This window comes from Phocoena sinus, chromosome 12 (genome assembly GCF_008692025.1).
Source record: "Phocoena sinus isolate mPhoSin1 chromosome 12, mPhoSin1.pri, whole genome shotgun sequence".
Taxonomy (NCBI): Eukaryota; Metazoa; Chordata; class Mammalia; order Artiodactyla; family Phocoenidae; genus Phocoena; species Phocoena sinus.
The window spans coordinates 75,537,821-75,565,443 of NC_045774.1; the positions used below are offsets into that span (position 1 = coordinate 75,537,821).

The window sequence follows — 27,623 nt, forward strand, 5'->3', positions numbered from 1 at the left end:
ACTCCAAAAGCAGAGCTTTGATACACATTACCAAACTGATTTTCTGGGAAGATGAACCAATTTCCACATTTATCCTGCACCATCTCCACACTAAAATTTTTAAGCAGTGCCACTCTTATGAGTAACAAAGAAGACTGATATCCCATTCTGAAATTTGCATTTTTAAAACTATTTTAATTTTAAAATAGTTTTAAAACTAAACATAAAACTAGAATAGTTTTATGTTTACTAGCCATTAATAGTTCTAAAAACAATCCGCCTCTGACCTTTAAATACAGGGGCTACTAATTTCCTTATTGACATTTAGGAATGTTTAATATAGGACACATATCAATTTTTTGTCACATGTTCCAACACTTTCCCAGTTGTCATTCTCCTTTCAGTTGTGCCTGTTTTTTGTCACACAAATATTTTTCACTTTAGGCAAATACATTAATCTGTGATAATATGATTGGTCCTGTTGCTTTTTAATTTTTTGCTCAAAAATTGCTTGCCCATCTCAATATCAGTTATTGTCTACATTTTTCCTTTAGATTTTGTGGTTTGGTTTTCTTTTCTTTTTCTTTTCTTCTTTTTTTTTCTGGTTCATTTAGAGTTTATTAGGGGAATAGAAAGCAAAGGGCAGATCTGAGAGAGACTGAAAACCTGATTGCTAGATGGGATGGAGGTGGAAGGGAGAGGATGGGCATGGGGGGAGGAGGTGAAGGGAGCGGGGGAGTTAAGGAGACTGCCAGAGAGGGCTTCAAACTGAGAAAGTGGCATTTCAAGCTGAGCAAATAACACTGAGAGATTGAGCCCATTTCCAACTACTTTATTCCCCTCTCCCTTTCGTTAAAAGTCACGTTTCTTGAAATAGTGGTCTACGTTTCTTGCTTTAGTTCTTCGCCATTCACTCACCAGCCCCAATATAACGGGGGCCGCATTTGCTTTCACCAAAGTCACCAGTGTCTTCCGGTTGCTATACTCAAGGTACAACCATCAGTCTAGCTGACAAACGTGGATACATTTAATATTGTTGGCCACCTATTCCATGGTAAAAGTCTCCCTGCTAGTCTTCTGTAATGGCTCTCTCTTCCTCCCTTCCTTCTCTCTGGACATTCCAACTCACCCTCCTTTATAGCTCTTCCTCTCTTGCTCGTCAATGTGGGTGAGGACTCCTTCTTCAGCAAGTTCCCTTCTTAAGACTATCCTTTTCCTGTGTGATCACACCCATATCCATGACCTCAGCCATCACTATAAGATGATGATTCCTTTTCCTATACCTTAGAATCTCTCCAGAGCTGCAGAGACACATTTTCCATCCCCACCTCAAATTCTACAAGTCTAAAATTAATTCATCATCTTCCACAGACGATGTGCTTAAACCCGTTTTCCAATGATAGTCCCCAACTCAGTGAAAGCGTACCTCCATTCAAAATTCACCCAACCTAGAAATCAAGCTAAGCCTTCGCTGCCCGACTCCTACTTAATCAGTCAGCAAGTCTTTCTTTCATACTCTTTCTTCTCTCTCTAAAATTCACCTTTCTCTCCAACCCCACTCCTGTGTCCTTGGCACAGAAGACCCTTAAATTACTCAAATAGTTTCTTAATTAATCTCTGTGACTTCCTGCCTCACCCCTCCCAATGCATCCTTAACATAAATGCCAGAGGTCTTTCTAAATTGTAAATCTTTCTATGTTAATCTCCTGCTTAAAATTCTTTAGTTACACCCCTTTGCCTTAAATAATGATAATTGTGACCATCGTTTTTTGAGTTCGTATTACTACCTTTTTACTAGGAAGTTTGTAAGGTGTATTTTAAATACATAAATAATGTATTTAAACTGGAATTTATATCTATGCGAGCTGGCTTTACCCTGTCCTGTCAGTTTCCTCTACACAAAAATGAATTACTTGCTATTACATGTAAGATTCTTTAGAATCTAATTCTCACCTACCTGTTGATGCTTACCTCATGCTACAAACCTCACATACTACTCTTCAACCATACCAAAACCATTGTAACCCCTAGAATATCATATATTTTTTTCTGCCTCCTTATTTATATTGTTTCCTCTGCCTGAATCCTCACCCACCTTCACTCCTCCAAGAGTTAACTCAACCATCACATCTGAGTTAGGTGATCAGGTATTTAATAATCCCATAGTCTTCTGAATATTTCTCTATCCTAGTATGTACCACAGTATAATTATCTGTTTAGCATCTATTTCTTCTACTGAACTCTTAAGTGTCTATGAAACAAGAGCTCTATTTCTTGAATGAAAGGCCCAAATTAAGGCTATGCCCAGAGTATTCAATAAAGGCTGGTTGTACAAATTAATTATCATTCAGGAAATGTCTAGTAGGCCAGTGTGATCGCTGTGATACTAGAATCATAAAAGGATCTGAAAAATACATTGGAAACATCGGTTTGGGCAGCTGAGGATCTTGACCTAAAGATCTTATTACTCCAGAGAAGATCTATTGGAGGTTTTCGAACAGATGATGGACAACATTTGATGTGTCCTGTAAGAAAATAATGGATAGTAAAGTGATAAGACGTTAGAGGCCAAGAAAAGAAGACAATTTAAGAAGCCCAGAAAGATGTGAGGAGAAACAGAATTCATTTTGAGATAAGCTGATTTCCAGAAACTGGCAGATATCCAGGTGCTGATGTCTACCTTTTCTCCCCGTTTCATGTTAAAATCCTTCCACATAAACCATTTTATTATACAAATTTCTTTTCTTTTTAAGGATATAGAGTTACAGTTTTATTATTTTTATTTATTTATTTAATTTTTGGCTGCATTGGGTCTTCATTGTTGCATGTGGGCTTTCTCTAGTTGCGGCAAATGGGGGCTACTCTTTGTTGTGGTGCGTGGGCTTAGTTGCTCTGCGGCATGTGGGATCTTCCCGAACGAACCATGGCTTGAACCTGCCATTGGCAGGCAGATTCTTAACCACTGTGCCCCCAGCGAAGTCCACAAATTTCTTATCCTTACCAAAACTAGCATGAAATTGGAATTCTGAGTCTGAGGCCCAACAGGCAGAGCCAATCTTGAAGGTTTCAGATTTGAAGACTAGCTGGGCAAATGGTTGAGACTGCCCAGGAGAGAATGGGGAGAGGAAGAAGAGTGCTGATGGGAGAAGCCTGGCCACCTGTACACTAGTGAGCAAAGGAGAGAGAGACATTGAGGGAGACACGGTGGGGTCAGGGCAAGGGGGAGGACCCACAGAGTGAAACATGGGCTTAACCACAAACAGTGATACAGCACATCTATCCATGATGCATCCCCGGAAAGATTTAGTCTTCGGTTCATATTTATGGCCATGGAAGCTGTTTACTGAACACTTGACAGGCTTCAGGGCAAAATTCCATTTTAAAAAGGTCATCGTGTATCTGAATGCTCTATGTTGAACTGCTTTTCTGATGCTTTGGCTCCATCTAGATAGATGATAGTACACAAGTATGCATTTCCTGATTGCTATTTTCGTTGTTGGCAAATGCTTTGAATCACTAGTAAAATTAAAAAAAAATTTTTAAATAGTAATAATATTATTAAATTGCAGTAAACTATTCACCAAATTACTGCCCTTATAGCTTCCTCTGATGACTCTTACTTTATCAACATGGTAATTTTATTTAAACATATTTTCCACAGTGTAAAAATCTCAAGACAACTTAGGACCTTATCCCTCTTCTTCAGATTGACGTTTGTAAACAGAGTGCTGGTAAATTTGGTGGTAATAATAAGTTTATAAGAAAAAAATCCTTCTGCATAGTCCTTTCTAACATGAAAGAGTGAGAAAAGCAAAATTCCTTTACTTGAAAATTAGGAAAGTTTCCTTTTACGCGATGATTAATGTAAACCCTATAAAACCCACTCAAACTTTTAGAATATGATTACCTTAAAAATATATGTCTGTATGCACAATTTCTGAGTTCTTATCCTAGGAATAGAGACTGCACAGAAAGGATGGAACAATGGTATGGAAATTTACCATACTCTCCAATTGGACTCTTTATTGCAGACTTATTGCTTCCATGTGTTAAAAAAAAAAAAAAAAAATTCAAACCTTTAAGCCAACCCCAATCCCTAAAATTTTTGGCACTCTTATTAAGCACTGAATCCAGAAAGGAAAAAAAAAAAACAACAAACATTTTTTGTATTATTATCACAAGCTTATCAGAGTCAAGATTTAGTTCATCATTATGGGAATGTATTAGAAATTAAAAATAAAGATTGGTTTCTACAAGGCTTAAAGAAAGTACACTGATTAAAGTTACTAAAATGCCAGGAATTATTTGGTCTTAATATTCATAAATAATGCTTATTTTGAATACTTCATTGGAGAATATATAATATAAATTAATTTGGGCAAAATATTTAAATGGATGAGGTTAACATATTCTCTTTTGCACAGTAAAATTTTTGTTTTTTTTTAAGCTATGGTTACATAAAGCTGAGGAATACAAACATCACATCAAACTAAGTCATATAATTTTCCAAAACAATGAAATCTTTGCTCAAACTCCACAGTGAGGTCAATGAATTAGCTAAACTCTGTTGTCTCTGCACTTTTCCACAAATCAAGTTCTTCTCCAAGTTTCGGTATGTGTCAAAGGAAAGAAGGAAAAAGTTCCCTCACCCCAAAGTGAGAACAGATGGGAATGTAAAATTAGATGGGAAGAGACAAGTGAAGCTTTGGATGACTGACCAAGAAATCTTCCCCAGAGGAGAGCCAGATACAACAGACCTCACTCAGCTTGTTCCACCTCCCAGTTTGCTTCCAAATTAATCCAATAGGAATGCAAAGCAGTTCTCAGATTCAGTGGATTGGTTTTGATTTTTCTAAGCACTTTATATAAATTTTATGAAGAAGCTATTGATCAATATAAGTTTACAATGTTATGTGTAATTAATATAAAATAGTCTCCTAATCACTTTTGTGATTTTCACTTACTTCAAACTGATACTAACAATAATATTTTTTGAAATAATAAAATAAATGGCTTTATGAAAAAGAGGCAACGGGCATGAAAATACTTGTGTACACTGAACTCCTTTTATGATAGAAGAGCCATCTGCTATAAATTGAAAAGTTATATAAATAAAATATGAACATATTTTATATTCATTCTTCTCATATTTTATCTGTCTAACTAAAAATAATAAATAGTAAAGCCAGCAATACTTCCCATAGCTAGCAAAAAAAAAAAGTTCCTTTACTTGATATTCATTTTATAGAGCATGATATAATTTTTCTATCTAAAAATATCAATTATAAACTTAAAGAAATACTGTCTAAAATGCTGTATTCTCTTCAGGATTTTTAATATGGGAAATAATTTAAAATTTGAGCAAAACAGAAAATGGTACTCTCAGTTTTTAATGTATTAAAACAGCAGTTTTATTGTTAATAATCATTCTCTTAAAATATTGTAATATTAAGATTGTTTTAAGATGTTGTAAGATTAACCATGAGCTTTCAAAGAGCTATCAAATACCTTCCACAAAACGATGGTTTTGGAGCAGATTGTTTTTGCGTGTGCTTACTTTCACATAAAATTTACATTTGTTGATGCAATGAGAGTAACTCAGCATTTTAATCCATAGTGCTCAAACGTATAGATCATTCTCACCCCTAATTTCAAACTTCTTTAGGACAACAATGAAAAGTTCTCTATGCACCATTTCCCTGCCCTTCCAGAAAACTGCTTTCAAAATCTTAACCCTGCTTTATCTTTTTCAACGTTACAAAGTATACACAACCAAAAAGAATTACAGAAACATGAACCGTTCCAAGTGGTGAAAGCAGCTGCACCTCACACTTAAGTGATTTCAGTTTAAAGAAGCCCAGGCACTTGGATAATTTGATACAGGCTTCACTTACAATAGGGAATGAGGCCTTCCGTAAAGAAGGTGCTCAATACAGTATGCTGCATTTATTGGAATACGTGCATGAAACAATTACTGAAAAGTAGATTGCATTATTCAGATTACCCTATATTGTATGCAAACATTATCACCAAAAAAGCAAACAAACCAACCAAAAACACAAAACAAAACACAAACAAGGTGTCTAGCTTTTTTTTTCCTTCCTTGTCAATATATAAAAGCCACACAGGCAAACATTTGGAAATCCAATGTTGATGATATTTTGTTAAAATTCATTTTCCACACTTTCCATTTGTACAAGTAAAATCAGAATTAAGCAAAATCAACTGTGAGCATTTTGTAATTCTTCCTCAGATGAATAAATCTAAATTCTAATTCCTCAAAATATCAAACTAAGACCTCTCTACAAATTTTATATTATTTCCTTAATTTATTTTGTGGATAGTTGGTTGAAAGATTTAAACATGGAAAACAGAGAACATCTTATAACGAATCCAACTTCTATCTTCCTCATGGGGTGGGGGTACTTTGAATAAAGAATGCATATGTACATACTCAACATTTACTCAAGACTCCTGTCCTAGTCCCAAATCTTCCACTTAATTTTAAAATGAGGTCAACCACAAGCACTTTGAATGAGAAACACTCATCTGTTAAAGGAATCCAGTTGGTTTGGGTCAGGATTTCTCAGACCTCAGACACCCAGGATCAGTGGGCATATTTTGGGAGTCTGAGTATTATAAGATGTGGTCTTTGTTTTGGTGTCTTCATATTATGAAAAAAAATATGACCATATTCTGTATAATCTCTTTCACAACCTTAACCACTGATTACTATCATATAATTTCAGGATCTGCTTTTGATACAGTGTTTATGATCTTGATGGTGTAAGCTTTTTATTGTGACTATATTTAACTCGTGATATGACGTTCCTCAAACTGGAATTCACAAATGTATTCTTGGAGCCCGAGAGACAATTTTCCTTTGACACGAATCCACATATTATTCAAGACAAGTAGACACTAGGCTAGATAATCTTTCTAATTCTTTTCCAAGCCAAAAAATATGTTACATTCTATGCAGCTTATAGTAATCAATGGAATTCAAATTTTAAAAGCATGTCTAGAGAAAGTGGACTTTAGTTATAATTTCTAATTCCATGTTTATTTATTTTCCTTTTACATTTAAATGCAAGTGAAAGTTTTGAGATAACAGTAAGATGACATTCAGTGGGCAAAATGAAACAAAGCCGTCAGATAAAGTTCCATTAGCAACAGCCAGATGGGTTTAGTGGACCACATATTAACTAGGAATCAGAAAATCCCAGTTTCTCTTTACAGTTTGCCTTTGACTTGAAATACCATCTTGGTGTTAGTGATTCATTCTTGCAAGCCCCCCCTTTTTTGTCTTTACAGGGATACTACATTAGGCTACTCAATGAATAAAATGCACGGTAAATACCAGGTATTTATGTTACACAATGATAAGCAATAATGTTTCAAATTGTAGTCTCTATAATAAGGAAGACAACAAATCTACAAAACTCAAGTATTTTCTTAATTTTGTCAGTGAAAAATGTATACCACATGTAAAAATAACAGCATAATTTTTTATCATAATTACGAATTCTTTTGATCTAGTTTTTAAAATATTTATGTTTAAATTTGATTCATCTAATTTTAAAATATTTATAACATTGTCAGTTCATACTTAAAGATATTTTATTGGTAGAAATCATTAGTGCTCATATATCATAATTTTATATCAAGTTTTTAACCATATACTCTTAAAGGAATTTTCAATTTATATGTATCTTAACAATAAAATCATCTCACCACCAGTAAAGAGGAGTAAAATGTTTGCTAGCTGCAAAGATACTCTGAATTTAAAATACATACAAACTTTCCATTTAAAATATAGTTATTTAATTTTTAATTTAAAAAGTTAGGAAAAATGAAACATTTAAGTCATCTTATTCCCATCTATGATATAAATGTGAATGAAAGTTTTAAGTAAAAATCCTCCATAAAGAGGTTTGTAGAATTTTTTCCTGATATGCAGCATCTTAACTGAACCCTTTTTTAAAAGAAATGATTTTAAACCATTCCTAAAGTGTTGCCAATAGCACATGATTAATCAGATTAATGAATTAAATTATTGATTGTGAAATTTGTTACTGAATTTAAATTACTGACTTTTGACAGATTCATTTTTTCTAAGGTGAAGGCTGTTAAAATCAATTTTATAAATCAAACGTTTCATGACAAGATTCATCATGATAAGTTTTATTAAAAGAGAAATATCCCATTCAAATTTAAGAGTTTTCTTTTCCGCTTATCCTAGCAAACATAACTGACATTAGTTTACTAAGATTATTTCAAACTTCCTTCTTCCTATTAAGGAATTTTCAGCTTTTAAGATTTCTTTTCTAGAAGATGTAATTAGACCATTATCTAAAGGACAGTGAGTTGGAGCCAGATGGGAAAATGTACTTTTCTAAACAGTGCATGCTTTTATATATTGTGATAAGTAATTTTGTTCTTGGAGTAGACACATGTAGATGCACAAACGCATAGACACATGCAAATGCACAAACGCTCACATCAGTGCCAAAAAGTTACTCTACCTGAACCGTCGAGCTGATCTCAGAGGCAAAGCCGCCCGTCAAGGGAGCCTCGTGACTAACTAGCAGCCGCCCTGTTTTGATCACAGACTGAAAGAGAAAAGGAAAGTCTGATGTTGAAGAGAATACATATTTTCAAGTATATGATGGTAGTTTTGATTAAGTAATAAAAATAAATTATTTAAATCCAATAAATAATTAAAAATTAGCAATTCAATTTTATGCCAAATAAGTTGTAACTCCCTTTCAGCTGGACTGTTCTTTGATTTTTGCACTGTTAAAAAAGTTTTCAGTAGCTAATCCTAGTGCAAAAGAAAAATGAGATTTGTAATTCTATGTATGTCATTAAAAATGCCTTCTATTATATTTTTGTGTTATAAACTGAATGTATTTCACATTTTTGTATCTGAATATCATTTTTTTCCTCATATAGCTCTAAGAATGAAAGTGCCTTTTTGTTCCTTTGGGAGTATATTTGCATATAGATAAATAGTCTTAGGACATTTTTTGCGTGGAGAAGGAAAACACAAAAATAGAGTGTAAAAACTGTAGCAAAGGAAAAGCTCAAGCCACTAGACATTCAAGGAAACAGAGCGTGAAGAAATCACCGGGAAAGTAAAAGGGTTACAACTCTCTTCGTTCAAGTGTATTAAAATATGGTTAACGACTACAACTCCATTTTAAACTAGAAAATGTCACAGAAAATAAGGATGTATTCTCGACACTGGCTTGGTGTGGTTGTTCCCACTGTGCTTGACACACTCTGTACAATAATAAATCAAAAAGTATAGCTATGATATCATAGCAGGATGCCAGTGTGGAGGAAGGTAAAAAATATTAAAACCAACAGCAAGTTACTGCTTAAAATATGTTACCCAGTTACCATATTATTACAAAGGAGAAGTCGTAATTTCTCCTCTACGTTTCTAATAATTTTGTATCACCTCCCTTAAATTCTACATTACTCTTTTAGGAAAATGAAATTAAAATCTTCCAAACAGAAAACTTACAGGCAGACCTGGTTTTACTGCCCTTCACTTTACTGTGCTTTGCACATAACTGCAGTTTTTACAAACTGAAGCCTGCATTGTAAGATGATGGTTAGCATTTTTTTTAGCAATAAAGTATTTTTTAAATTAAGATATGTACATTTTTTTAGACATAATGCTATTACACAGACCACAGTATAGTATAAGCATAACTTTCATATGCACTCGGAAGCCAAAAAATTTGTGTGACTCACTTTATTGCAATATTCACTTTATTTTGGAGGTCTGGAACCGAACCCTCAATATTTCCAAGGTATGCCTGTATATAAATTAAAATATTGCTTTCATTCTAGGCAATTAGGGTTTAGAATTTCAAAAGCATGTAGTAGTTTCAGCCATCAGATGTTAAACTCCAAGATATGGCCAGTAGCCATGACAAAAATAAGTTACCGTATCTACAAAGTAAATAGTGACTTAAGAATATGAAATTTTATGAACACCTTAATGAATGCCATCCCCGCCAATGAAATATTAACCTTGGAATATGTTGGTATTTGAATTTATGACTGTGGTTAATTATGCCAATGTGAAAGTCACAAATTAAATTTCAGTGCACCTGGTTAGAAATATAAAGAGACAAAAATATTCTACAATCATGAAAAAAACAAATGTATTCTCAAAGTATTCCCTAAAAAGATGTCCTGACTTTAAGGACTGCCGATTAAAGAAACAGATTTGACAATCAGAACTTTCTTATAGCTCTGAATCCCAGAACTCTGCCAACATAAGAGCATCTAGGAATGATATAGCCAAAATCCATCCCAGCTAGACGGTACAACCCAGCTAGAAGGGAGAAATGAGAAACAGCTATAAAAATGCTGCTGTTCCCCTCAAACCCCACACAACAGAGTTGGTGCTTTTTATCTGAACTGAGGCCAATCCAAGATCAAATGACAATCCAATAAGCAACCAAGGCAAATGTTCTAGGCTTCCTCTAGCCTGCAGAATGTAGTGGGGAAACTAAGCACAGATGTACCCAGGACAAAAGCTACCAACCCCTGGAGTCCATGCAACATGATGTGTAAGCAGATAAAATCTGTCAGCAGGAGAAAAGCTAAATAAACCAAGATACATCAATACAGCAGAGTATTATACAGCCATGAAAAAGACCGAGGCCATGGAACAGTGCCCATGACAAGTTAATTAGTAAATTAAGCAAATTGCAGAATAATATGATCTCATTTTTGTGAAAAACGGACACCAGTAAACATAGCTATATATATTGAGCCAACATGTGTAAATAATCTGGAAGGATTCATTCCAAACTATTAAAACTTGCTTCTCCTGAAGATTGACAGTGAAGGAATTGTAGGGAAAGAACTTTTGGTTTTGTTTTACTTTAAATGAAAAGTATTTTTATATTATTGAAAATATTCTCAATAAGTCTAAAATAAATAAAAATAAAGGGAAAGCCCTTTTAAGTTAATGCTGAAGGTAACAAATGCATGTGACATTGCAGTCATAATCTCAAAAAATGTAATTTTTTTATGGTATCTTAGGACTAGCTTCAGATACAAGGGAACCCTGAGGTCCCAAACCCCAGCAGCAAAGAGGCACAGTGAAAACATAGGGAATCAGCCACCCCCCCATGCCAGGCTCTGTATGACAGCTGTATGTCGAGATCATATCCAGCTCATCTCTTGACCTTCAAGCTGTTGGACCCCAGACAAAATGGGAAATCAGCTATTGGTATCAAAGAAGGGCAAGTTCTTCAACAGCTCTGCAAGTGTGTTAGGTAAACATGCGAGTTCTTGGATCAGGAACTGTATGCTGACAGTTCTGGAAGGAATTCTGGAAATTTCTAAAATACCAAGAGCTGAAGGGCAGACACAAGATGAGAAGTAATAATGCTATGAGGCTCTAGAAACTGTCAAAGCAAGCAAACCAGTGAGAGAGAGAGGGGACAGCAACACAAGAGGAGACAGAAATAATGATCAAAATCATAAACAACTGCATGTCACAGGAGCTGCTGTGTGTTAGGCTCTGAGTATTTTACTTTACTTCACTGAATTGTGAAAGCACCTAAATCTCATTTCTGCTTCTTAAAATCATCTAGTACCTGAAAAGTATTAAACTATATAAAATAAAATTACAGCAAAATTCTGAAAAATGCCTATAGACATAACACTGACAGTTTCAAAGAATTAGCATACATCGTGAAAGGCTGAGACTATGATAGAATCCCATGATTTTGTAAGGTATAATACAAATTCAACTTGGTATGTGCTTTTTATCATTCACAATTTCAGTTTACTAAAATTTCTGAAGATAGCTTCTTTTCTATTTTGGAAATTGTTCACACTTTGTTAATATTATGATAATGAGATCATTGCAAATATACACAGTTGAGGAGAGTGTTACCCTTTCCATGCTTTGTGATTCAACTAGACATTCTGATTAATCTACGTCTTTTGTCAACTTTAACAGGCATTTCATTTTCATACATTCAGGCACAATCACATCCAACTGCCGGGAAATTTTTCTAGCCAAATTTAGCATTTTGACCTCCTTAGAGAGTAAAAATATGGTGCCTTTCAATGGAGATAGCCATTAACCTTTTAAAAATAAATCACTACAGATATAAACGCTAATAAGGGTTTAAAATTCCTTTTCTTTAGAAAAAAAGTGATATATCAAGTTTCAAGTTTTCTTCTGCGATAAATGTAATTCACCACTTGAAAAAAAATTTTAAGAGTTTAAACAACTTTTCAATATGAAAGCTAAACCTATCACAGCCAGGAAAGATCACATAAGGCTGGATTTTCCAGTATCTGCCTCTTCAACTTCTTGCCACTAAGATCTGCTCCAGGATTCTGGACTTACCCAGAGGGAGTAGCGGTGAGTTAGAGCAGCTAATTGCACCAGGGAAAGCTGAACCAGTTCAAGATGAGGACCCATCTCTGAAACAAAACAGCTTTGTTCCCTACAAGGCCTTGAGAAATTTGTCAAGAAAACTTAAAAAACAATTCTGAAAGGCAAGGAGTGAAACAGCCTACGGCTGTTAAGCTGGTGAGCACTGGTCTGCCCTGGATTTCTCCCAGAGAGTCTCACTTTCTCACTCTTTCTGTCATCCCCTCCCCAAGGGCATCAGCAACACCTGATTCAAGAGGAGGCATCAAATCTTAATGCTGAACACACGATGACATTGCCAACAACCAACAGATTGCGACACCCCCGTTCGGATGGAAACTTTTAAGATACCTTGTTCCTGCTCTGGCCACTCATGACTTTTCCCCTTAGTCCGTCTTCTGCCCAGACTTCATTACTAATGGCCATAACATCAAGTTATCTATGAGGGATACCTAGCCCAATGCTCAGACCATGGTAGCCACTCAAGAAAAGTTAACTAGATAAAAATCTATTAAAATAATTTAACTATATTAAACACGCCCTTCTTTAATGTCCTGAAGCTACTACTTTCTTAGCAAAGTCCTTTTTTTTAATTGAAGTATAGTTGATATACAATGTTGTGTTAGTTTCAGGTGTACAGCAGAGTGGTTCAGTTATATATACATATATTCAGTTAAATATATGTATGTGTGTGTGTGTGTGTGTGTGTGTGTGTGTGTATATATATAAATTCTTTTTCAGATTCTTTTCCCTTAGATGTTATTAAAAAACACTGTGCAAAATCCATTTTTAAACATAGTGCAAAAGCGTACTTCAGCGCATCCCAGAACAATGTAAATATGAAATAACAGACTCCAAATTAAGGACATTTTAATGGGGCTTTAGCAATAAGATATCTGTGGTAATAGCAGAGTTGCTAAGTTAAACTCCATCAAAACGATTGCACAGATTTTGGCTGCCCAAACATGGGACACATGTTTTAGTGAATGTAGCCTCTAAAGATTTTAACACAATCCAACCAGGAAAACTGTTAAGTTGTCATTCCAGGAGAAAATTATACGGAAAGGCAGACCATTAAGCTGGCATATGCCTGAAAGTGCAACACATTCAAAAAGCAGAAGTGTAGTTTTTATCGCTTACTCAAAACCTATGGCAAGATTTTCTTCCTACAAAGTAATTCAACCTGACCAACACCAAGTTCAGTGGCCTATCCTGATGGCTGATAAGATAAAGTAGGAAAGGCAACACTTTGGATAGGCAATTTACAGCCCTTTTAACATTTTCTATCTGAATAAAAGCTAATGAAAAGCAAAAGAAACATCAAAGCTGGCCTTTACCAGTTCCTTTTGAAATCCAATCTGCTTATAAATACATATGAGCGGAAGTAATAGTAAAGTCGTACACCTTTGTTTCATCAATCAAGAGCGTGTTCATAACAATTATATAATGTAGAAGCATTAAGGACATGATTTTAATTAGCCTCAAATATTTCTGCAGATAAATTAAGTTTCTGAAATGTTCTCTTGTTTAGTAGCCAAATGCATTTGACACGTTAGCTAGAAAAACTTCACAATTAACCACAAGCTAACAATGTGTTAGAATGTGCCTAGCAACTATGATTAGTCAGCATGAGCGTCACACACAATCAGGTCACTGGCGGATATTCCTCTGGAGAAACACCAACGCTAAAAGAGAAGGAAGAGTCATGAACCCCACAGATGGTTCGGAAAAGTCCATTTTGGCAAGGCTCTTAGTGATGGGGTTACAAAGAGTTTGGTACCGTAGGAAATTGGTGTAAATGGAGAAAGAGTAAATCCTCAGAGCTTTCTCACCCACGTGGAAAAAGTAGTTAAGGGAGCAAGCAGAACATAAAGAGAACTGAATAAAGTCAACAGAAGAAGAACGAGCAAATCACTCTAACAAAAGCATGAAGTGTTTGGGAAAATTTCAGACATCCTCCCTGGTTCCCTCTTGCCTGAATTATTGGTATAATCAGAGCTGACGAGCCTAGGAAAAACCGCTTTTGCAAAAACTAAAAGCAGACATCTTTCTGAAAGCTACTTCAAAACATGTCAGACAGGGGCTTCTCTGGTGGCGCAGTGGTTGAGAGTCCGCCTGCCGATGCAGGGGACACGGGTTCGTGCCCCGGTCCGGGAAGATCCCACATGCCGCGGAGCGGCTGGGCCCGTGAGCCATGGCCGCTGGGCCTGCGCGTCCGGAGCCTGTGCTCTGCAACGGGAGAGGCCACAACAGTGAGAGGCCCACGTACCGCTAAAAAAAAAAAAAAAGCATCTAGACACAGTGATTTAAATGAATCACTAACAAGCTTCCAATTTTCTGATGCCTTGAAGCTGTTAGGAGGGACCAATCATGCTATAAAAAGGGAGTCCTATAAACTAAGCTCTAATCATCATTCTAGTTCTAACAGAGGACTACCCTGGGCCAGCTCTTTCCATCTATTTTTCCTACTCTAGATTGATTTTAGAATAAGAAGTTAGCAGTACTAAACATGTTTCTGTTTTTATGTAGATCTTTTGTAAATGCATGGCTGTAATAAACACACAGAACATTTCCTTTCCTTGGTACTGAACATAAATTTCCTTTCCTTTTGACAAGAGTTCATGTTGCCATGGTAATAAAGGTATTGTACTGGTAGATGTTTATTAGATATGTAGTGAAACATGGGAAAATATGTATATAAATATGTCTTAAAAGTTTTTTCATTTTCCGCATTAGCTTAAACATCATGCAAAGCATAACCACCTACAGGAATCAACATTATTTTTTTGTGTGCCAAAGCAAATTCTCAAAGATTGAGGTAGCCATTTCCCAAGTTGTTTTCTGATCTTCATTTTTACCACTGCCCTACCATTTCTCAGCAGGACTTAAAATATTTCCATTAACTTGTCTCCACTTCAACTCTTACCCATTTCTTTTTATGAAAAGGAGAAATTATAACATGTCATTTGGATATTAATATTATTGACTTCCATGTTGTAGAATTTTATAAAATTGTTGACAAGGACAATTAAAAAGCCAAGCTGTACTTTTGACAATCAGGGTGGTGTATCTCCTACAGCTTCTATTCTTAGAACCATCCTGAGCTCTTCCAGGCTTCTTCTCTGAAGTTTGCAACAGCAGGAAACATTCAGAAGTACCACGTAATTTAACCTTACTATAAATATGCTTATATTTCTATAATAAATGAGAAAGTGGTAGTACAACTGCTATACACACTACTTGGCAAATCTAGAACTTGACCTAGTAGTAAAGACCCTTGGCAGGGCCATTTCACTACATTTATTATTTATTGATTTAGGCAGCTTACCTTCATTCAAGTATTATTCTTTTGTTACCATGATACTATATATATATTGCATGTTGTGGGAAGAGGCTGATAATTCACAGATAACTCATGTACCTAGTTTAGCACCTAGGTTACAATTATGGGCTGAATGAAAATGCCATATACAGAATTTTAGTTGTTTCACCATTTTAATCATTTTTAACTACAGTTCTGTGGCATTAAGCACATTGACATGGTAGTACGACCATCACCACCATACAATGCCAGCACTTTTTCATCTTCCCCAACGGAAACTCTGTACCTGTTCAACAGTAACTCCCCATTCTTCCCCTCCCCCAGGGCCTGGCAATCACTATTCTACTTCCGTCTCCATGAATTTGTCTCTATCGTAGGAACCTCATCTAAGCACAATCACACAATACTGTCCTTTTGTGACTGGCTTATTTCACTTAGCATAATGCCTGGGTCATCCGTGTTATAACATGTGTTAAAATTTCCCTCCTTAAAGCTGAATACTATCCCACTGTATTTATAAACCATACTTTATCTATTCAGGCTCTCGGGCACTTGGATTATTTCTGTCTTTTGGCTATTGTGAATAATGCTCCTATGAACACGGGTGTACAAATACCTGTTTGAGTCACTGCTTTCATTTATTTTAGGTGTGTGTGTATATATATATATATATATATATATATATATATATATATATATACACCCAGAAGTGGAACTGCTGATCACACTGTAATACTATGTTTAATTTTTTAAGGAATGGCCATACTAGTTTTCATAGCAGTTGTACCATTTTACATTCCCACAACCAATGCACAGGGGTTCCAATTTCTCTACATCCTCATCAACACTTGTTTTTTCAAGTTTTTTTGATAGTAGCCATCCTAATGGGTATGGGGTGTTATCTCATTGTGGTTTTGATTTACGTTTCCCTAATGATTAGTGGTGTTTATCACTAATTTATAAAATCTTTTCCTTTTTAATTTTTTTAATCAGGCTGTTTGGTTTTTATTGTTGATACAAATAGTGTTTTCAAAGTGCTTAATGCATCGGATTCCTTAAATTGGTCCCTCTGGGGACCGGAAATAAAATCTTCTCAGAATATGATATACCCTATGAAAAAATATATCATCAAACTCAACTGTTCACTATGTCTTCTTTTCTGAAAAAGCATTACATCTGGTTTCTTCACCATCCTCCATTTTGAAACAGACACAAGGACATTTTTTTCTAAGATGACTTATGTCACATAGATCCTTTGCCCAACTGATTATGCAAGACAGCACTCCTCTATCAAAAAATCTTCAATGGTAAATCAGCTAATTGGAATCACAAAGATAACTTGTAATCAGTAACAGCACCAGTAATCCACCGTCCAAAGGAACAACCGAATCTATTTACATACTATAGAACCTTGGAGTCATCTCTTTGCTCCATACTCTGCCAATAACTAGAAGATAGACTAATGCCAACTAAGACAGTTTGAAACATTGGTACAAACCAGACAATCACCATCATCATCTTATTTGAGTATTACATGCAATTTCTCAATTAGCTTTTAATCTTATATAAGTTCCAAAGGTCACTGGTTCATGTCAAAAACGATTTACTGAGCCACTCACATGTGCCAATACTGGGGAAACACAGATGAGTTAACCCAGGTACCTAAAGGACTGTAATATGGGTTGCCACAATGTCCTAGGGCAAGACATACTCAAGAAAGAAAGAAATTAATTTAAAGATTGCTAAGGCAGAATACGGGAATTTAAAATCAAGTTATATTTGGTAAAAACAATTTTTTTATTTTAAATTTCAACACCTAAGGTCTTCTTAAAAATAACATTGAAAAACTGAATTTTTATCTCTTAGAAGAAACAATTACTAATACTCTTTCCCATTCTATTCATAAGTCTCCATTTGGCAAATTTTTCTCAAGTGTTGACGACAGAGGAAAATACTATGTTTGGCCATCATAAGAGTCTTAAGGGTACAAACTGACATCATCTCCTGTGTTCCCAGAATACCGTGAATAAAAAAGTGACCCCAACCAAAACCAAGACTGTCAGCCAGTTACATTTTAAACTGCTGTTTTAAGCATGTATCTGGGGTACGATTTTCTCTGAGGCCAGATGGTTGTCTACCAAGGCAACACTTCTCTAAGGAATGATCAAAAGCATAAACACTGCTACACTTCTGCATCACCATGGATAAATGCTTTTATTTTCTAAAACCTGGTCCAAATCTGTTGGAGTTAATGGAGTTTTAGTTCATTACAAAACAAAAATCATGTGTAGTTCATAATACATGTAGTTCATAATAACCAAAGCTTAAAATCTTCTGGTACTTTTTTATGACTCAAAAAAGTGGTAAAGTAGGGCTTCCCTGGTGGTGCAGTGGTTGACAGTCCGCCTGCCGATGCAGGGGACACGGGTTCGTGCCCCGGTCCGGGAAGATCCCACATGCCGCGGAGCAGCTGGGCCCGTGAGCCTTGGCCGCTAGGCCTGCGCGTCCGGAGCCTGTGCTCCGCAACGGGAGAGGCCACAACAGTGAGAGGCCCGCGTACCAGGAAAAAAAAAAAAAAAAAAGTGGTAGAGTAAAACTCATAGGATGTTTCAGCAAAAGTTACACATATATTTTTCAGTATATATAACTAAGATGGTGCAGACAGACATAAAGTACATAAATGTCATACTTCCATTAAAACCAAGATGATGGGGAGAAATTGTTTATATGACAGGTAGATTCAGGAAAAGAATTCCTTTAGCTGAAATAATATTTGTCTATAAAACATTCATTGATTACTTGATAGAATAGGAGAGAGGCAGAAAGGCATAGAAATCTCTGGGTCAAGAATTATAGTATCAAACTTCATTACTAATGGAATATTCATGAGAAGTTAAGATGCAATAATAATAGTTACCCAGAAATATAATTCAATATTTAAAAATTAATTTAAACTTAATTTTTTTTCAGGGAAAAAACTTTGAAAGTTTCTTTACTTGTAAACTACAAAAATATTAAGAATCCACTCCTGTTTGATTTACAATTTTCTATTCTGCAACTTTTTTATTGACAAGAACTCATAAAACAGAGTAAGATGATCATGGCCATTATACCACAGATAGTGAGACATACCTATAATAACCTAGGCTGTAAATGATAAGAGCATTTTTTTGAAGAGTAATCCGAGAAGATTTTATGCTTGTTGACTTACTTTACCGTAAATTGGTCATTTTGCTATATCCTCCAACATCGCTAATCACCAGGGAAATGTAAATCAAAACCACAATGAGATATCACCCACACCTGTCAGAATGACTATTGTCAAAAAGAACACAAATAACAAATGTTGAGGAGGATGTGGGAATGTAAAGTGGTGCAGTCACTGTGGAAAACAGTATGCAGGTTTCTCAAAAAGCTAAAAATAGAACTATCATATGACCCAGCAATTTCACTCTTGGATATATATCCAAAAAACACTAATTTGAAAAGATACATGCACCCCAATGTTCATAGCAGCACTATTTACAATTGCCACGGTATGGATGCAACCTAAGTGTCCATGAACAGATAAATGGATTTAAAAAGCTGTTTTATACATAAACACACACACACACACACACACACACACACACACACGTACATACACACACACATATACATACTATGGAATACTACTCAGCCATAAAAAAGAACAAAATTTTGTCGTTTGCAGCAGCATGGATGAACTTGGAGAGCATTTTGCTAAGTGAAGTAAGTCAGACAAAGACAAACACTGTAAGATATCACTTATACGTGGAATCTAAAAATACAACAAACTGGTGAATATAACAAAAAAGAAGAAGACTTGCAGATATAGAGAGCAAATTAGTGGTTAGCAAGCAGGAGGGGGGCAATATAGGGACAGGGGAAGGAGGTACAAACTACTGGTTGTAAGATAGGCTACAAGGATGTATTGCACAACATGGGGAATATAGCTAATATTTTGTAATAACTTTATACGGACTGCAACCTTTAAAAATTATATATAAAAAATAGCAAATAAAAGATCAAAAGAAAAAAGAAAAATATTGAAACACTATGTTGTACACCTGAAACTAATACTGTAAATCAACTATACTTCAATTAAAAAAACTGTAGTATACCCATATAATTAAATACTACTCTACAATAAAAAAGAACTATTGAGTTACACAATAACTTGACTGAATCTCAAAGGCATTAGGCTAAATGAAAGAAACTAATCTCAAAATATTACATAATGTATGATTCCTTTTATATGACATTCTCAGGAACTCAAAGTTACAGTGACCATGAACAGGTTGGTGGTTTCCACAGATTAGTAGTAGATGTGGCTACAAATTGATAGTCCAAGGACATTTTCTGAAGTGATGGAACTGTTCTGTATCATAAAAATATTGGTGATTACAGGAATCAATACATGTGCTAAAATTCATAAAACTATGCACTAAGACTATATTCACAAAATGGTTACATAATTAAAAATAAAAGTAAAAAGGAACCAAAGAGCAACAAAGATTATAAAAGAGAATATCATTACTAACCAATGAAAATGTTCCAGTGTTCTAATAATTTTTTAAAATAAGTTTAAAAATAAGAATAAAATGGCACCTCATCCATTAAAGTCACAAAATAATTTAAATTTTAATTCTGGCAAGGCTATAGTAAAATCTTTCTTACATTGCCTGGCATAAACCTTTTGAGGGACATTTTGGGAATACATTTATCAAAAGCTAATAATTGTTCAGATTCCTAGAATAAGCAATGTCAGCTCTAGATTTATCTTCAAAAAAGAATACGAAAGATGTAAAATACTGGACATCTGGTTTAAAATGATCATGTGTACAGCCAGTAGACAAGAAAAAGAAATAAAAGAAATCCAATATGCAAAGAAAGTAGTAAAACTGTTGCAATTTGCAGATGACGTGGCACTGTATATGGAAAATCCCAAAGATGGCACCAAAAAACTATTAGAACGAAAAAAAAAAAAAAAACTATCAGAACTAATAAATGGATTCAGTAAAATTGTAGGATACTAAAGTAAAATATAGAAATCTGTTGTGTTTTTATACACTAACAATAAACTACCAGAAAGAGAAACTAAAAGAATCTGATTTACAACTACATCAAAAAGAATAAAATATCTAGGAATAAATCTAACCAAGGAGGAAAAAGAACTGTACTCAGAAAACTATAAGAACTGATGAAGGAAACTGAAGACAGCACAAAAAAAGGGAAAGATATACATGCTCATGGATTGGAAGAAGTAATATTGTTAAAATGACCATATTACCCAGGGCAAGCTACAGAGTCAATGCAATCCCTATCAAAATACCAATGGCATTTTTCACAGACCTAAAACAAATAATTTAAAATTTGTATAGAAACACAAATGACCCTGAATAGACAAAACAATCTTGAGAAAAAATAACAAAGCCAGAAGTATCACAATCCCTGATTTCAAATTATACCACAAAACTCCACTAATCAAAACAGCATAGTACTGGCACAAAAACAGACACACAGATAAATGAAACAGAATAGAGAGCCCAGAAATAAACCCGTATTATAGATTAATATATAGTCAATTAATCTATGAAACAGGAGGCAAGAATATTCAATGGAGAAAAGACAGTCTCTTCAGTAAGTGGTACTGGGAAAACTGGACATCTACATGTAAAAGAAACTGGACTACTCTCTCACGCCATATACAAAAATAAACTCAATACATAAAACTCCTAGAAGAAAATATAGGTAGTATGCTCTTTGACACTGGTCCTAGCAATATTTTTTTGGATATGTCTTCTCAGGCAAGAGAAACAAAAAGCAAAGATCAACAAAATGGTACTACCTCAAACTAAAAAGCTTTTGCACAGCAAAGGAAACTATCAACAGAACAAAAATGCAGCCTACTGAACAGAAGAAGAAACTGGCAAACAATATATCTGATAAGGAGTTGATATTTAAAATAGACAAAGAAAACATATACAACTCAACATCAAAAAAAACAAACAACCCAATTTAAGAATGGGACTTGAATAGACATTTTTCCAAACAAGACATACAGATGACCAACAGGCACATGAAAAGAGGCTTAACATCACTAATCATCAGAGAAATGCAAATCAAAAATCACAATGACATATCACTTCACACCTGTCAGAATCACTGTTATGTCAAAAAGACAAGACATAAGTGTTGGCAAGGGTGTGGAGGAAAGGTAATTCTCTTGCAGTGTTGGTGGGAATATAAATCTGTACAGCCACTATGGAAAACAATATGGAGGTTCCTCAAAAAATTTAAAATGTCAATATCATATGACCCAGTAATTCCACTTCTGGGTATTTTTCCAAAGAAAACAAAAACATTAATTCAAAAATATATATGCCTTCCTACGTCTGTTGCACTATTATTTACAATAGCCAAGATATAGAAGCAACCCAAGTGTCCATCAGTAGATGAATGGATAAAGAAGACATGATTAGATAGATAGATAGATAGATAGATAAAATGAAATATTATGCAGCCATAAGAAAAGAATAAAATCTTGCCACCTGTGACAACATGGGTGGACCTGGAGACGTTATGCTAAGTGAAAAAGTCAGACAGAGAAAGAGCAGGATTTCACTTATATGTGGAATCTATAAAACAAAACAAATGAGCAAACATAACAACACAGAATCAGACTCACAGATACAGAGAATAAACAAGTGGCTGCCAGAGAGGAGGGGGTGGGGGCAGCTGAGTGAAATAGGTGAGGGAGATTAAGATGTACAAACTTCCAGTTACAAAATAAATGAGTCGTGAGGATTTGAAATGTACACCATGGGGAATATAGTCAACAATATTGTAATAACTTTGTATGGTGACAGATGGTAACTAGAGTTATGGTGATTATTTTGAAAAGTACAGAAATATCAAATCACCATGTTGTATACCTGGAACTAACATAGTGTGGTAGGTCAATTGTACTTCGATAAAAAATTAACAGATAGATACATACATGAATAAATAAAAATTAAAATAAACCTAAAAAAAAAACCAAACTGGAAACAACCCAAATGTCCATCAACAGGTGAATGAATTAGCAAATTACAGTCCATCCATATAATGGACTACTACTCAGCAACAAAGAGGAATGAAGTGTACGCTGATACATAAAATAAAATGAATATCTAAATAATTATATTGAGTTTAAAAAGCCAGAAAAAATAAATAAGAGTACCTGGTGCATGATTTCATTTATACAAAATTCTAGAAAATGCAAAACTCATCTATAGTGACACAAACAGGTTGCCTGGAGATTGGGGGGTGAAAGGGAAGAGTGATGGACATGCTCACTATCTTGATTGTGGTGATGGTTTCACAGATGTCTACCTGTCAAAACTTATCAGACTGCACACCTTAACACGTGCCATTCCTCCTATGCCAATTATCCTTCAGTAAAGCTGTGAGTAAAAAAGAAAACCAAAATGTGAAATAAAACTAAATTTTAAAATATTAAGTAAATACAAACTAAAATAAAAGATAATCTTGTGTATTGTTTGTATGTACTGGGTCAAAAAAGTTACTTCTGTTTAAAAGGGCAAAGCACTTCAGAAATATTCCATTTAAATGTCTTCCACAGCTATTATACAGTGCATACTGTCTAAAACCAGGGACTTCAATAATTTTGTTTCATCTGCCTAACTTCTTCAGGCCCCTGAGTTGATGGCCCCTAGTTCGGAGCGGCAGGGAAGCAGGTAGAGGGCTGACAGCGTAGGAGAAGCTCTTCCCCGTAAGCAGAGCTCCGGTCCTGAAAGACCAGGCTGGGAGCTGCCACGGCCTGCCCTTCGGCTTGGAAATTTGAGAAAGGGAATCTCCCAGGGAACAGAGAACAGAATCATCGGAGTGAAGCCCCACATTCTGCTTATTGGCAAAGGAGTCTGGACAAAATGAATATCACCCTATTCAAAGATGAATAAAGGAAGCAAAACATAGAGTAAACCATAGAGCCTATTGGAAAAAAAAAGTTGGAAATTATCCTGATCATTCAAAGGAAAAGCATGCCTCTGAAAATGATCTACTTGAGATCCAGAAGAACATGTTAACTATTGTGCATTCAAGAGAACACAGACCTAAAGGAAAGGGGATATATGTATACGTATAACTGATTCACTCTTCTGTATGTCTGAAACTAACACAACACTGTAAATCGCCTATGTTCCAATTAAAAAAAAAAGAGAGAGACTACCAGATCTAACCTCCAAGAGACAGGAATAAAAATTCTGAGGAGAGCATAAGGCTACAGATGAGACCTGAATGTCTCACATGGGAACTAAAACCACACTAGTAAAACTAAAGCATGCAGGGGTGGTAGATCTGGGTACCTGGGTATCTGCCCTCTGCTAGCCCGATATAGTGTTCCCCTACTCAGTGGAATTCAAAACTACCTGTGGAATGAATGAGTATGGATAAACTGGCCTCCTGAAAGTGTCAAAAAAAAAAAAATACAGGGGCAAGAGGTAAGCAGACAGGATGGCAAGGTAACAGGGGTTGTCTATGTCTCCTTTCCTGGCCTTGGCACAGAAGTGAGGAACCTTCCCTGGGTTCCCCGCATCCCCTCGAACACATGAGGACCACAGCTGAAGAAGCCGGGACAGGCCTTCTGCCCCTCCTCCCTCCATTCCCCAGTTCCTCGAAGAGTCTGCTTTTGCCTGAACTGGAGCCAAGAGGAGCAGGGAACAGGAAGCGGAAGGGAGGATCCTCTTCCCAGGCTGACCGCAACTTAAAGGGTAAATCAGAGACTGACTACAAAGAGCTTTCCTTTAGCAAGTGACACAGAACCAGCGTCTCAGGACCCTGGGAAGTGAGGTGAATATCGGAGTCAGTAACAAGTAGCGGGTAGTGTGGACAACCAGAGAACACCGTCTCTGGCTTAGATGGTTGAGCTCTTTTTTTTTTTTCCAACACATGAAAGCCAAGCAAAATATGTCTCCAAGCCGGATTCTGCCCAAGCATTTGCAACCTATACTTAAAGGAAACATCTTTCCGGCGAAAGGACCCTTCTTTTCAAACGCCAGGATGTACTCTCTGCCATGTTATCTTTACCCACAAAATTATACACTGAATTAGGCAGCCTTCCATTCTGGCCTTCCCAAACATTTTGCGGATACTGACCCATGTAAACATCCATTTCGTTGAACGTGACATTTAGCAGAGCAGACCCAGTGTTTCAAAAGAAGGCCATTTGAGCCCTTTCTTCATCACATGTTTCCAAAACCCAGAAAAACAATAAGCTATCCAAGATAATGTGTAAGTTTAAGCTTTCAGGAGTCCTCCTGTATGTTCCAAAATGACATCGTAAGTGGACAATTACAGCATCTGAAATTTTCAATCTGCAGGAAAAAAGTACCTACAGCTCTGAAACTCTTCCCCACAATGCACTTGGTAACCTTGCACCTGAAGCATTTATAGCATCCTTCAAGGCCTTATCAGGGGACCTCCAGTGTGTGTACATGCTAGTGAAAGAATAAAGTCAGCTTGCTCACTAATTTTCATCCCTAAAGGACTAATTTTAGTCCTTTTAGGAGAAATACTGCACCAAGAATGTCTACAACAGGTGAGATGCATTTTTGTTTATTAAGTTTTAATAATTCTATCAAAATATAGTTTTCTAGAAAATTTTATTACAGAAAAGGGAATCTATACAATTCTTTTGTATTACCCCCACCTACACACATACCCACCACCACCACCACCAGAACCGGTCTTTTAAAACGTAAATTGCTAAACTTGGCCATCAGTATTGGGAGCTGGGCCAGGTTAACAGCAATGAGATGAAGACCGGAGCTGGTATGTGTGTCTCAGCCACAAGGAACAGGTATGAAGAGGAAGCACAGACGCCATGGCCAACATTTTAAAGTAATGGAAGAGAATGAAGGGGCCACCATGAAAATAATCAGATTTATTCAAGACCCACACAGGAAAAGGACTGGAAAATCCAAAGATCAAAATGATGAGGATAAGATTATGGGTTCTCCTCAGAGGGTCATGATGTGGGCTCAGGATCACAGGTTTTTATCACTTCAGCATCACGGCCGCCCACTATTCTCCCGGAGGTTACCAACCCCCTACCTGGCACATCTTAACTAGACTCAAAAACAATGCTCAGATTGGATCTTGGCCTTTACTAATCATAAATTCATTTCTTAAGTAGCTAAACTGACGTTTCTGAATCTGTGAGACACTGCTCCTTCAGTTCTGACAGTGATTCACGTTATGATTACTTCCAATAAATTAAGGGAAACATACGAGTGTTTTGTTATTCTTGTGACTATCCACAGTCCTAAAGAACTTAAATCACTTCTAAATCTCTGTCTTAAAGAAAAATAATCATTTCTCACATCTACTGTAGAAAAAAAAATGTATGACATATAAAATATGTGAGTTTGTATTTACATATGCACACCTTTTTTCACATTTTTTTATCTACACAATTTGAAGTTCACATATTTTAAACCTCAGCCCTAGTGGAACCAGGAAAACTCCATGACGATGGCATATTAGTGTAACCTTCTGCTCCCTGATCCTACAGTTTCATGATGCTGGGGTGGATCACCTTACACCAGGACAGACAACCATCATTCTGAAATCAGAACATAGCTGGCTCTGAATGACTGACACTGCAACCATAATATTGAAGCTGGCCTGCAGCAGTGAGTTATCCCTGCTCATTGAGCAAGGCAGTGGGGCTGGGAGAAGACATTTGAGACATAAATCTGCAAATTCTCAATAAGCTGCATTGATTAAGAGCCAGTATCCAATCTGAAAAAAATGTCAAAGGCCATTTCTCTGAATCAAATTAAGTGGTGAGATTGGTAATATTAATAAACATGTACGTACTACCTTCGATACTAAACTGTTTTGGCACTACTTTTTCAAACCACAGGATAAGAAGGCAACCAGAAAACAAGAAAAGGGAGCTGGCGTCTAGTCTGAATTCATCATTTTTATTTTTAATTTATTTATTTTATTTATTTTATTTTTGGCTGCTTTGGGTCTTTGTTGCTGTGTGCGGGCTTTCTCTAGTTGCAGCGAGCTGGGGCCACTCTTCCTTGCGGTGCACGGGCCTCTCATTGCAGTGGCTTCTCTTGTTGTGGAGCACAGGCTCTAGGTGCGCGGGTTTCAGTAGTTGTGGCACGTGGGCTCAGTAGTTGTGGCTCGCAGACTCTAGAGCGCAGGCTCAGTAGCTGTGGCACACGGGCTTAGTTGCTCTGCAGGATGTGGGATCTTCCCAGACCAGGGCTTGAACCCGCGTCCCCTGCGTTGGCAGGCGGATTCTTAACCACTGGGCCACCAAGGAAGTCCCTGAAATCATCATTTTTAAACAAAGAACTCTAAAGAGAGGTGCCATTCTCAAATAGCAGTCCCTAGCATACATCCCCATCTTTTAAAAAACGTACATTTAGTTTTGAAATATAGACAATAAAAACAGTGAAATGTACATTGGCAGGAAGGGATGGGGGCAGAAAGACTGGATTTACAAATAAAATCTAGCTTCTCGGGGCTTCCCTGGTGGCGCAGTGGTTGAGAGTCCGCCTGCCGATGCAGGGGACACGGGTTCGTGCCCCGGTGTGGGAGGATCCCGCGTGCCGCGGAGCGGCTGGGCCCGTGAGCCATGGCCGCTGAGCCTGCGCGTCCGGAGCCTGTTGCTCCGCAACGGGAGAGGCCACAGCGGTGAGAGGCCCGCGTACCGCAAAAAAAAAAAAAAAAAAAAAAAAAAATCTAGCTTCTCTATTTACTAACTGTGTGGCTTAAGGTAAGTAAATTCACTTCTCTGAGCCTTAGTTTTCATCTGTAAAATGGGGATGGTACTGCCTACTTCCAAGAGTGCTGTGAAAC

The 27,623-nt window shown here is 36.3% G+C and overlaps 1 protein-coding gene across 5 annotated transcripts in view; it reads right to left on the reverse strand.

The window, feature by feature from the left end:
- BCKDHB (branched chain keto acid dehydrogenase E1 subunit beta) overlaps positions 1 to 27,623 on the reverse strand; it is a 295,144-nt gene that overhangs the window by 106,005 nt on the left and 161,516 nt on the right. For 3 of the 5 annotated variants that reach the window (XM_032651314.1, XM_032651313.1, XM_032651312.1), the window contains exon 9: positions 8,505 to 8,591. The exons of 1 other annotated variant lie outside the window; for it this stretch is intronic. In XM_032651314.1, coding sequence (XP_032507205.1) covers positions 8,505 to 8,591 — 87 coding nt within the window. Of the gene's footprint in view, positions 1 to 8,504; positions 8,592 to 9,744; positions 9,810 to 27,623 lie in introns of all 5 variants that reach the window. One more of the 5 variants, XR_004352541.1, reaches the window with a different exon arrangement.